General features: G+C 41.2%; 2 protein-coding genes across 3 annotated transcripts in view; both read right to left on the reverse strand.

Moving 5' to 3' along the window:
• Positions 1 to 6: 6 nt before the first annotated feature.
• Positions 7 to 5,699, reverse strand: cdc6 (cell division cycle 6 homolog (S. cerevisiae)). Its single transcript, XM_008317222.3, has 12 exons — positions 5,068 to 5,699; positions 3,734 to 4,037; positions 3,076 to 3,315; positions 2,648 to 2,847; positions 2,232 to 2,380; positions 2,026 to 2,132; positions 1,482 to 1,621; positions 1,303 to 1,403; positions 1,089 to 1,156; positions 810 to 988; positions 340 to 480; positions 7 to 241 (listed from the first exon to the last, which is right to left on the reverse strand). Exons 2-12 carry the CDS (start codon positions 4,020 to 4,022, stop codon positions 149 to 151), a joined length of 1,707 nt encoding a protein of 568 aa, XP_008315444.1. The 5' UTR covers positions 4,023 to 4,037; positions 5,068 to 5,699; the 3' UTR covers positions 7 to 148.
• A 147-nt stretch (positions 5,700 to 5,846) lies between these two features.
• Positions 5,847 to 12,540, reverse strand: part of LOC103383895 (UTP--glucose-1-phosphate uridylyltransferase-like) — a 7,017-nt gene continuing 323 nt past the window's right edge. The window contains exons 1-10 of one of the 2 annotated variants that reach the window (XM_008317220.3): positions 11,316 to 11,506; positions 10,974 to 11,089; positions 9,881 to 9,988; positions 8,842 to 9,027; positions 8,323 to 8,456; positions 7,564 to 7,861; positions 7,268 to 7,465; positions 6,933 to 7,175; positions 6,565 to 6,669; positions 5,847 to 6,014 (exon numbers count right to left, since the gene is read on the reverse strand). In XM_008317220.3, the coding sequence (XP_008315442.1) occupies positions 5,907 to 6,014; positions 6,565 to 6,669; positions 6,933 to 7,175; positions 7,268 to 7,465; positions 7,564 to 7,861; positions 8,323 to 8,456; positions 8,842 to 9,027; positions 9,881 to 9,988; positions 10,974 to 11,089; positions 11,316 to 11,334 (1,515 nt within the window). In that variant the 5' untranslated portion in view covers positions 11,335 to 11,506 and the 3' untranslated portion in view covers positions 5,847 to 5,906. Of the gene's footprint in view, positions 6,015 to 6,564; positions 6,670 to 6,932; positions 7,176 to 7,267; positions 7,466 to 7,563; positions 7,862 to 8,322; positions 8,457 to 8,841; positions 9,028 to 9,880; positions 9,989 to 10,973; positions 11,090 to 11,315; positions 11,507 to 12,540 lie in introns of those variants that run through there. The other variant, XM_008317221.3, reaches the window with a different exon arrangement.

The raw sequence follows: 12,540 nt of genomic DNA on the forward strand, positions 1-12,540 counted from the left end.
AAAAAAAATAGAAGTAAAGGCATTTACAGACATGTACAGACTCTCAGCAAAAATGAGATAAAAAATAAAATATGTTTTTTAAAAATTTAAATAAAATTCTAATTTAAAACAAAAAAGTAAAGGTAAAAAAAAAAAAAAAAGCGTAAATTCAGGAGGGCAATCCAGCAGCCAGGATGCTGCCCAGCAAAGTCCGATCCTTTAAAGCGTTTTCCACGTCTTTCTCCTCAATCTTTAGGAAAACCTGTAGGAGAAGACAAATCCGTCAAACTGTGTTTGGACAACAGGTCTCTGACATTAATGCAAAGTTAACCAATGTTTGTCCAACAGAAGATATCCTACCTTGGTTAGTCGAGATTCTTTGGATTTCTTCAGCGCGAAGATCCCTCGACTCTCCAGCAGAGAGCAGAGCGACAAACACTCACCTTGACCCACCGCAGACACCTGCCTCTGGGCACAGAGTCGACTGTAGACCTCATGTAGCTGAAACAACATAGCAGACTCGGTAAGACTGACATACAGCGCCACCTGCTGGTGGTTTGTACAACGAGAATTTTAGGGGGAGACGGAGGGAAAATGACAACTGCAGATGTTTAGACTTTAATGTAAATAGGGACCCCGAAAGAATGTCTACATACAAAAAACTTGACTTGTTTTAGTGAGAGTTAAATTTTAAGTTTGTTAAAAAGTTGAGGAATATTATATATTTTAAATATAATATTATATATATAAATAAATAAATAAAAATAAATAAAAGTTCCTCTTAAAATATGTGGCGCTTGGGTAATGAGAGTTGAATTTTTTCGACTCACCTTCCCCAGGACAACTTCTTTGCTCTTCCCACTGCGGCTGAGCAGCAGGAGGCAGCAGACCAGCAGCTTCTGCTGCAGAGGGAAACTCTCTCCGTCTGAGCTGCTGCTCTGAGACGACATCCTGTCGCCGTACACCTCCGACAGGACCCGTGCCACCTGGGGGAGACTGACCCGTCCGGCTGAGGAGGGAGGAAACAAAGGGAGGGGAAAAGGGGTGAGTAACCAGCCGAGATGAGAAGCTGGATGGGAAGGGAAAAGGAAAATCCTTCAGAAACTCACTTTGTGTCTTTGAGTCTGCTTCCGTTTTCTTCTTCCTCTGGTCCGACTCCACCATCTCAACTGCTCTCCTGCAACGCGAGACAAACAGCACGTGCTGAAGTCACTCCTCCGATCACTTGACTGTGACATCACAGCAACAGAGCATGACCAGAGCAGAAACATGGCTGAATTTAACCTGGACTGAGTTTTCTGCAGTCCAGTTAAAACCTCTCACCTGCAGATGTCCAGAGCTTTGCGGGCGTCTCCGGACACGGCAGACACCTTCCTGGCACAGAACTGAACGGCCGAGGCCTCCAGGATCTCCTGGGCAGCAGCCTGAGAGCAGACATTCACCATGACATTCAACACTGCGACTGATGTCTGGATGCTTCCGTCTTTGCTCCCGATCCTTACCTGTGTGAGTCGGTCCTGTACGATGGCCGCCAGCTCCTCGCGGCTGTACGGGGGGAAGTTCAGCAGCTGTGGGCGACAACCGGGCTGAGCCTGGAGCCTGGGCAGGATACGGTCGGTCAAGTCGAGTGCGTTAGCAATACCTAAGGGGAGAGGAGAAAAGAATAAAATAAAATTAGGTTTTAGATTTAAAGTGTTTACTTTAGGAAACAAACAACCAAGGCTGTCAATCACAATCAACACAGTCCAATCATCTTCACCCTTCCTCCACCACTTCCAATAAACGACTTTGATTTACAAACTGAACAAATATTCTGATGCCAAGTCCACAGATCATATGGAAAACAGTTGAACTCAGAAATCTGGAAAGTCTTGACCTTTGACCTCAACAACACTCTATATTTTAACAACCATATTCGTCCTCAGGTAGTGTAGAACTGTTTTTTAAAACAGATCTGATTGTTTTTTTAAATTATTTTCTGACTATGTTGAAGCTGCAGACACTGTAAATTCAGACAGTTAAGATTCATCATCATCATCCACTGACCAATGAGGCAGAGGCGAGACTGGGGCAGGTGGGGCCATTCAAAGATGGTGTAGAGAACGTCCTGAGCTTTACTGTCCAGCTGGTCCATCTCGTCTAGAACCAGCAGCCTGAAGAACAATATAGAAGACCAGGACATTAAACTGTTGTTCTAATTTCAGATGTAAACTTTTATATCATAACTTTAGGCCTGGGTCTGGTCTACTCACACACTGGGCCCAGATGCCATCAGGAACTTCTGTAGGCCTTTCTGTCCACCTGATGTTCTCAGCTTGTTGGCCAGCAGTGGGAAGATGGCGTTGGAGCTTCTCAGACTCATACAGTTCACCATCACAGTCTGCACTGACGACATCTGAGCCTGAGCGAAAACACACACACACACAAAGGTTGGTTGGTTCTGTTTAGAACTTCAACGACTCACAGAACCATACGTCAAAGAATGGATGCATCATTTCGTCCTTCTACATCAGTTATAAACATTCGTGCCTGAAAAAGCTTCTCACGTCTATAATACAAATGTATGTTTGATGACATCACACTACAGGAACTACCTTCTATCTCCATGTCTTAAAACATTCAAAAGTGTTTCAACAACACTTGACAGAGCTCTAACCAAAACATTTACCTTCATCTCCTGCAGGACACAGTTGAGACACGCCGTCTTTCCCGTCCCTGGAGCTCCAGAGATGTAGAGACTGCCAGCCTGACGCTGCAGCACCTTCTCTTCCAGGAAGGCGCGGATGGACTTCCTCTCAACTTCTCTGGACAGAAGACGCTCAGGGACAGCGGTGTGGAGCGACTGCTTCACACTCTGGAACCTGGACTCTGTAAAGGAAAACAGTGAGGTTCATATATACTTCAAGAGGGGATAATGTTCCCAAACATAAGACCAGGAGAAGATACCGGTCAGGAGATGCTTTAACTCTCTTAGTCTCCATCAACAATGCCCACTTGTCACAACCTCACCCTCTTTCACCAAATTCAAACAGCTAACAGTGACTTAGAACTGACACAACCATGAACATATTTCCTTTTTCTGAAACAAAAACTCACTCTCAGGGAACAGTTGAACCACTGGAGGCGTCTTGTCCTGTCGAGCAGGACTTGCAGCAGGGGTCTCCTGTCTCCTCGGGGACGAAGCCGGGTGTCGTGGCGAGGATGGGACGAGCTGACGACAAGCCAAGGCAGGTGAGTTTTCATCAAAGTGGAGTTTACGCGGCGAGCCCAGCGCCTGTTTGCTCTGTTTGGGTGGCGACCCCAGCAGAGTGCCAAGGTTACAGCCGTTCTCATCGCCTTCAGAGAGCAGAGAAAAAGAAACGTGTGAGCAGGGACTCAAACCCTAGACCAGGCATGGGCAAACTTTTTGACTTGCGGGCCACAATTGTCCTAAAATTAAACAGCAGGGCCAGGTCAGAAGCAGATAGATGGAGCATTTGGGTGAACTAAGATAAATGACATGTAAAAGCCATGCATAAAGCCTAAAATGTTTTATCATTTTCTATGCCATCTATTGGGAAAACGTGGGTATTGCAGGGTACAGGCAGAAGTATAATGATAATATAAATAAATTAAATAATTTGGAAAAGTTTGGCAGGCTGAATTAAAAGGCTGAACGGGCCACATCCGGCCCCAGGCCATTAGTTTGTCCATGTCTGCCCTAGACCTATCTCCATGGTGAGAACTAAATGTCAGGCCACATGATCAAACTTACCTGTGCGTTTACGGGGGCTGAGAGGAAGACGTGGCTCAGCCCGGGGAGATGATGGGGGAGCTCGCCTGGGCAATAGTGGGACAGAGAGCTGGTCACTGGGCCGTCGTGGGGACAGTGGTCTGGCACGCAGCAGAGCAGAGTCAGGCAACAGTGGCTCGACCTCAGGGGGCGAGGAGTTCTCAGTCCTGCTGGGGTGAAGATTTTTGACATTCGTGACAACCCTGCAGGATTTGCGACGGGGGAACTGAAGTGTGGTCTGAGGGCGGCCCTGAGAGCGAGTGCTCGGCATTTTTGACAGCTGTTCCTGAAATATGACAAAACATGACCCGTGAATCAGTAGGAAATGGAACAACTCTGCAGATTAGAAAGTAGAACTAAAACACGGTCCTGGAGGGAAGAAACATGTTCGTGGTCACTTGACCCCTCATTTACCTGATTCCTGGGCAATACGGTATCCACTCATTTATGACATAAATTAAGTTTTAGGAATGCAAACACTAAACCATGTCTTTCATCATGGTTTTAAAGTGAAGCTGACAATGAAAGAACATGTGCCTGGCACTCCTTAGCAGAGTGATCCTAGCTTTTAATACAAGTAGAACATCTGAGAATAATGGGCTCCATAAACACGTACGTTTAAACCAATATATTACAGCTTTGGATACCTTTATTTATCCACCTGCACCGTGTTGCCAACGCAATTACAACGCATATAACATACCACTAGAGGGAAACCAAGTACTACGGACGGGATTCATATAATTTGAGAACTGTTGGTTTATCAGTGGCTCTCACCAGCATTAAAGTACAGACATTTCTTTTAAAAACCGTATTTGTTTAAAATCTTAAGAATTTTGTGCAAAGCGTTCCCCCTAAATGTCCCCCTCTGGGCTTCCATACTAGCATTTTATGTAACCAAAGTCGTGTTTAATCAGCGACAGCGAAACACTGTGAAAAGAAAGAAAATGGCGTCAGATATCTTCCACTGACTGAGCCAAGAGTCTTAAAGTCGGGTTGAGCTTTATTCAGTCAGTGAAGCAGCAGAATCATAAGGCGTTCAGATTAAACACGAGCACGAAACAATGTTGGTTTAATGGCGCCAATAAAACAAGGCCATAATAACAGAGGAGTGCAAAACCACGACGAAAGAGACACGAAAAAGTTTGAGCTTGAAAACTACAGACACACGTTAACATATGTGTTTCATGTCAGAATCCGTTCATTCTGATAGATTTAAGAGGGAAATACACTATAACACCAGCGTAGATAGGGAGAGCAGAGACTACATTGACGAATAAAAATATTAAAACCGAACAGAATGACAATGACGTTACCTGCGTTTGAATACGAAATTAAACTATTGTATTGCTCCGAAATCTCTTCAAAATAATCTCAAAAAGTAAGCTCCTTGATAGATTCCTTGTCTCTTTCTCTTCCAGTGCAAGACTGAAACAGTAGTTGCGCCAAAGCGCCTTCTCACACAGCAGCTGTTTCCCGCCGCTGTTCTGATTGGTTGAGGGTTTACCATCCTAGATGCTGATTGGTTCGTGGACGGAAATGACGTCGCATGTCGTGCAGCCCAGCCTTTGGTGGAATCTTTTCCCGGGAACAACAGGCCGAAGATAAAAAGTGATTTGATTTGATAGAAACTGTCTGTGAATTACTGATCACCGCTGGCTGTTTTTTTTCTGTAGTTGGGTATAAGAACGTGTACAAGTTCTTCATATCAAATATAAACAATAATAATAATAAAATCTTAGTTTATACCGTTTCAGCATCAAACAACAATGCTTGTTGTTTTGATACTTGACTACTTGATACTTGAGTTCAGTAGTGAAGAATTTTAAAGCATGTGAAATGAAAAACTCAAAATGTCACCTATAAAAATTACCAGCATAGCAACGTATGGTACATAACAGTGACACTAGTAAAAAATAAATATTCAAAAAACTTTTTTTAACTCTTTGATGAAAAAACAACAAAATGTCCTTGAAATACCTCAACATATTCACCGACATGTATACTTTTTGGATAGAAATGCCAAAAAACGGCATGTAAAATATTGATCAAAAGCAGCATACATGGGGAAAAAAATACAAGGACACAGCCTACGTAAACTTTTTGTACTTTATTTTGAAAATCCGGTCTGCAGACGAAGGAAGCGACGTCTCTCTCAGTGGTCGAGGATACGCAGGTTTCCGGAGACTATTTTGTTTTCCAGCATTGCTCCAGCGGGAATGTCGATACGCTCGCCGTGGTTTGCGATAATGATGACCGTCCCCTGAATTTCCAAAATAACACATTTAAACATTTTGGATAATAAATTCCTTAATTTTTTAAACATAAAAGGCTATAATTGTTTGACTAACATTTAGCTGTTTCTGTACCATGTTTTGGGTTCAATTGTATTAAACTAGATTACATATTTTGTTGTTAAATATAAACCTTTGCATTTCTAAATTTTCACTTGATTTTATCCATGTCCACTAATATTGTGACAATATTTTGTTGCTGCTGTTATATATATATATATATATATATTACTACGTTTATGCTATGCTGCTTTTGTTAGTCTTACCTTTTAGTTTATCATTTTTTACTTCTTAAATAATTTTAATTTCAATTCTTAAATATGTTTATCTAAGTGTGGCTACATTAGCTCATATTGACTGGATGTAAAGATTTTTTTTCTTCTAGATAATTATTTAGCAAATTTAGAATAAATGACCTGGCTGTGGTTTAAAGAGTAATTAGTTAATGAAGCTAATTACATATTTCAACTATAAATCAGTTGCATAAACAAATGAAGTAAATATATTTTTGACTTTAACCTTTAGAGAAACATTTTTGCCAAAGGTGACATCTCCAGAGACGGTCAGGTGATCCAGTTCCAGGAGGTCAGGGATGTTCTCAAACCTGATCAAGTACTCCTGAACCTGAACAATAACAACAAATGACAAAAAACACACAGAAATGTAACATCAATCAGAATTGTCTTAATTAGGTCTAAAGAATTTTTTTTCAGCTATTATGTAGTAAAATGTTAAGAGAGAAGAACAGAGAAACTAATACATTTTAAATGTATAATAATAATTAGAATAAACAAGTTAAATTCATAGTTTTAAAATATTTTTGTTAATTTTAGAACATGTGTGACTTTCCAAAAAAAAAAAAACAACCTCCCTCCACATTGGCTTACTTTGGTGAAGGAGCTACCCAATTTGACATGCGGTGTGGAGGGAAACTCCCGGCGTGGGCTCATGGTGAGCGACCCGGCGTCCAGGCTGTAGAGGTTGGACATAACCAGAAGGAGGTCAGAGGTGGTCTTCACTGGCAGGAAACGACTGCGTGGAACATTCACGCCCATCGCTCTCTTAAAGCTCTGGATGGCTGCGCCCACCGCTGTCTCCAGTTGCAGGACGTTTAGACCACCGTCCAGAGTCTACATCGACAGAGTCACAGCCACAGACGTCAGCAATAAAAAACAGAAAACATGAAAAAACAAGTAGTGCAGTGTCGGGGTGCGAGCGCAACCTTTGCATTGACGATGATCTCCAGGTCCATCTGGTTGTTCTGCTGCAACCTTTTGATGGCAGGCAATGAGATCCACAGGTTGTTGGTGTTGAAGATCTTAAATTTAGTGACGGACTTAAACTCGTCCACGTGAGCCTTGGGGACCTGAGCAATTTCCAGCAGCTTCAAGTGATCCTCGTACTGGATCAGGGTTCCACCCTGCAGGGGTAAGATGAAGGGGGGAGAGACTTCAACATACAAATACATGCAGTAACAGTAACAGCAGCAGTAACAGTAACAGCAACAGCAGCAATCACCTTGACGTCAGCTCTGGTCTTGTCCGTCACCTCCATGATGAACTCACAGCGCTTGTCCTCAGGTTGACTCATCAGCTGGTGCAGGATGTGCAGGTCCACGGTGGCTCCCAGGTTGTCGATGTTGGACACAAACACATACTCTTTGCCCTCAGAGATCAGTTGGTCCAGCAGACCGGAGTTGTAAAAGCTGGCGTAGATGTCGCCGTGACCTGGTGGGTACCAGGCCTCAGAGTTCTCGCCACTCAGAGCCATGCTTTTGGCGATGGGCAGAAGCGACTCTTTGTTAATCCTCGGGTATCTGTCAAGGAGGAAAATAAAGAAATGACCTAAAAATATTTTACTCTTGGTAGCATTATTTATTTTACTGTACTATCATTATAGATAGAGTGGCGAATATAAATATTAGCTGAAAGGGGCTAAAATTGAGGCAAACAAAGAATTAAGTCAGAACTGCAGAAGGAAAAAATATGTCTAAGCCAAGGATATAGAGCTTAAAGTTGTCAATATACAACAGAAAAACCCTAAATGTAGGCAAAAAGAATTTTCAACATAGCTATAATTAGCTATAATAAAAAAATAACTAAACAATCGAATCAAAAACTTCATCAGTTAACAAGATTTCTGGATTTTTTTTTTATTTTTATACTCTGATAACCTGTTCACTATGCTATAAAAAAATAGAAAAATATTTTTTTTCTGGACATGGCAGGTTCATCATTTAAGTCCTGTGGTCACTGTGTAGGTGGGTGGAGCTGTTACCTGCTCTGGTTAAAGCTGTGTATTTTGACTTGATGATGTTTGTATTTCTGCAAAATTTTCTTTGTGTCTTCATCTGTATTAAAGGAGTTCATCAGGACCAGAGGAACATCTGCATTAAAGGTTTTATTCAGATGCTGAAATAATAATAAAAAAAAAAAAACATTAAAATGACAGCAGCGTAAATGAGGTCCAGTGGTGGTGATGATAATGATGGAGGTGGTGGTGATGGTCATGATTAAGATAAAGATTAAGAAGTCCCACAATGGGTACAATTAACAGCAGCTGAAGTACAGTCAAATGTGTAATAGTGAAGCATAGCTTACTGCTATAGAAATAAGGATATCAGCTTGCTAATTGGAAATACACTACACAATAGTGGGAGCTGCCGGCACATGGGAGGCCCCATATGACGAACTGCTAAATGATGGTGGTTATGATGAAAATGATCACTGATGGTGTTGGTGATAATGGTGGTGTTTGTGTTTGTGGCAACAGCAATAGCAGGGGCTGCTTCTCTACCTCAATCTGCTGCACCGTCAGGTCCAGGAAGGTGTTCTCGCTGCGGACACTGATCAGACTCTTTGGACCTTTGCAGCCCATGCTGGTCCCCAGGCCGCCATTAAGTTTGACCACGGCAAGTTTGTTGAGGCTGGTTCTGATGTCGTCAGGGAGACCCTTGGCCTTGATCTTCTCATAGGGCTGGATCTGAAAGGGCACGTGTGTGGGGCAGGTTCAGCACAGACACTGAAGTTTGTTTGATGTGCTTTGTTTGATGTGCTATGAGCACAAGTATTATAGACAGAGGGGAAGTGCAAACATGGCTGACACACTGGTTCAGACAGTTCATAGAGAAAATCAATGATTTTAGCTCACAGACTAAAGTCCATAGATTCAGAGAATTCGCTCACTGAAATGATTGATTTTCTCCTCAAGGTTTGGTTTGGTACAATGAGGATTTTTTTTTGTTTCTTGTTAAAAAGAATTTCTAACAGCAAGATTAAACACTTTTTCAGGAGCAGTTTGAGAAGCAGTGGCTTCAATTAGCCTGGAATAAGGTCTGAAGAAGGCTGTAGTCTGGCTGAGAGCCATTGCTGTGTTTATACAAGAATAGTTCTGTTTGCGTGTGTGTGTGTGCATAAGTGTGTGTGTCTGTGATAGACAGGAGATAAATGTCAAACCTCTAAAGGCAGAATGTGAATACTGCAGCGGTTAAACTATTCTTAGTACTAACCTTCAGTGAGCTGGTGTATTCTGGGAATATGCAAGTGTGTGTTTGTGTGAAAGAGAACAGTCAGTCAGATCTGGTTTCATATGTCTTCAGTTGCAGATGAAGGATTACTTAGCTTTACTTTGCTTGTGTTGCTTTAGTGGACTAACTTTAGCTAAGTTTTGTCAGAATTCAACTATTTTTATTCAGCAAATATGTATCTTTTTTTTAATATATTCTATGTTGATATTGTAGTGAGGTAAAGACTGACTGGACTCACATGATTTGTCACATGACTGACATCAGAAACCCACAGCTGAGATCTGAACAGCATGACACTGTGACACTCACCACCTCCTCAGGTGGTCGTTTGATTTTGGACCATTCCAATGAAGGACCTTTGACTCGCAGGAACCTGTGGAAGAGCTGTTTGAAGCCATCAAAGTCCTTCCTGGAGCTCTGAAAAACAAAAGAGAAGAGATTAACTTCAGCTCTTGTAAATACACCACCAGCAGCCAAAAAACGAGGCAAGAATTAAGGGGACCAAGTATCGAACTATAAAATGTGGACAAAGACAATGTTTAAGACGACATTGTGGGACAGACTAGATCTTCAGAAAGAGCTACCAATGTTTGATTGGTCTCCATTTAAAAATATGTAGTTGCAATTACAAGGTTTTACTATATAAGATTCTGTTAAGGCTATGAAAAAAAGTTCCTCAGCCACTTCTGAGACTTTTGAAGCTCTTGTTTTCCACGACTGGAAAATTAGTCATCCATGTTTCAGATTTTGGAAGATGTGTGGGAACCATGATATTGCTCCATTCTAATTAACTTTATTAATATTAAAGGACATGCTTCTGGACTAGGTGATGTCCTACAGGTATGTGTAGTTTAATAAACAACAGTAACAGAAGGACCTACTTTCTTCTCAGACACAGATGTAAGTGCATCACATCTGAACAGACTGTGAACATTTAATTCTCAGTCTACAATTCTCAGTTTAACGGGCCAGTGGAAAGATCTTTCAAATGCTGAACAGTCCAACTCAAGAGGGACACCTGGTCACCACAGTCCAGGCTGGAAATGTGTGTGTGAGTGCGCAGGTGTCCTCTGGCTTGTTGCCCCCCTTACATCACATAGTTCATTAACACTGAGTTTATTCAGATAAAAAGTCAAAGGTCATTCACCGACAAATACTTGTTTCTACACTGACAACAGGAGACAGACACTGTAGATTTCACAATAAAAGTTAAATATAAACTTTCAGAATGAAAGCCCCTGTTTATGTGCATCCACATTAACATGTTTAAAAGGAAGCTTTGTTTTTCAAAGGAAAATTTTAACATGAATTTCTCTGTTAGTCCATACTAGAATAACATCTGCCTCAGAAAGGGCACAAAGACAGTGTTGGCAGCAGGTACAGTGTGGTCAGTGTGTCTCACCTCAGCCTCTGCCTTATCTGTTGTCTTCAGCAGTGCTTCCAGTTCACGGTGCATGGATTCTTCATGCTGTTGCCGCAGCTTCTCCTGAAACTCTGTCATTGCTCCACTTCTGAGGTCTTGAAAGAGATTGAAACTTTATTAAAGTCACCACAACCTCCTAAATTTTAAAAAATGTTATAAAAACAAATGCTACACAAATTACATTTTGTTCAATAACAACAGATAATACTTAGTTGAAACTTGGAAAGTTTTCGAAAAGAGTTTGCGCTCTGAAACTCTAGCCTATCAACGTAAACTCTCTCTCACAAAACCAAAAGATCCAGCAAGAACGCTTTTACTTACCAGCTACAAGTAAAGACATTTTAAAGACTTCCGTGTTAAAATTTAAAACTGAAGAATGTAAAGAGGGAATTTAAAAATAATCAGAAAAAATAGGTGAATTATGGTGTCACTGCTTAAACAAAGCAGTGAGTGTGAGAGAACAAGAGACGTCTGTTGTCATCCTTAGCTCAGAGGAAGGTTGGTGGGGTTGAGAGAGGGGGAGAGAGACTGAGAGAGGGAGGAGAAGGACACAGACAGAGGGAGGGGGAAAGAATAGGAGCACAAGCACCATTCACACACACACAACTATGACGTCTATAATGTTCATTGTGTGAATAATTTTCTAATTAAGTCAGTCAAAAGAACAGTGATGAGAACTGCTGCTGAATGTTCTGACTTTGTACATAATTGGTTTTGGAACTGTTGTAGTTTGTGGTACCGTTTTTAGTTTCTCCAGCAGAACTGTCATTAAGTTTTGGCACTGTGCTTTAACTGATATGCAGAATAATAAGTACATACCCTATACTATGCATATACATATATATAAGGGATGTCCGACAATATCGGCCCAATATTAGCATATTTGTAATATCTGTAAGAATCATTATTGGTTTTTCCTCCGATAATGAAAACCAAATGCCTGGGTTGAGCCCTACTACTACTATGGAGGAAAAGCACATATGCAGGCAAAACGATTCCTAGTTCTTATCCTTGTACCTATGTTGAAACTGTTGCCGAGTTCCTGGTACTCATCTTACATTTCAGATGGAAATGCTAATAACTCCCAGGACAGTTTTCTGTTCGTCAAAACATACACACTCACACACGTCATTCCCCAGTGAGGAGAGTGAGGAAACACAGGTCTTAATTATCACTAATTATCCTGAGTGAATCTTAATCATAATCCCAAACCTTGACCTAGAACAAAGTCTAGTCTCTAAAATAGATCCTGAACTGCTGAAAATAATTATATATGAATATATACATATAATTCTTACGTAGTAGTAACTCCTCTGGGGTTTTGTTGTCACTTCTCATTTCTTGATATTAGTAAAATTTACACAGCTCCTAAATTAATTTGTTTATTGTCTCTTGATAAGGTCATTGTATGCTTTGCAACTTTCACACCTACTGTTAATATGAAAGTGGAAGTGTTATTTTAAAAGGCAAAAGCAAAACATATTCTTTGGTGAAATCTAACCAGAGTTGCTTGTTGACAACCTGTCTGAAGTTCCTGGAACTATTT

The sequence above is a fragment of the Cynoglossus semilaevis genome, chromosome 9 (assembly GCF_000523025.1).
Source record: "Cynoglossus semilaevis isolate Cse_v1.0 chromosome 9, Cse_v1.0, whole genome shotgun sequence".
Lineage (NCBI taxonomy): Eukaryota > Metazoa > Chordata > Actinopteri > Pleuronectiformes > Cynoglossidae > Cynoglossus > Cynoglossus semilaevis.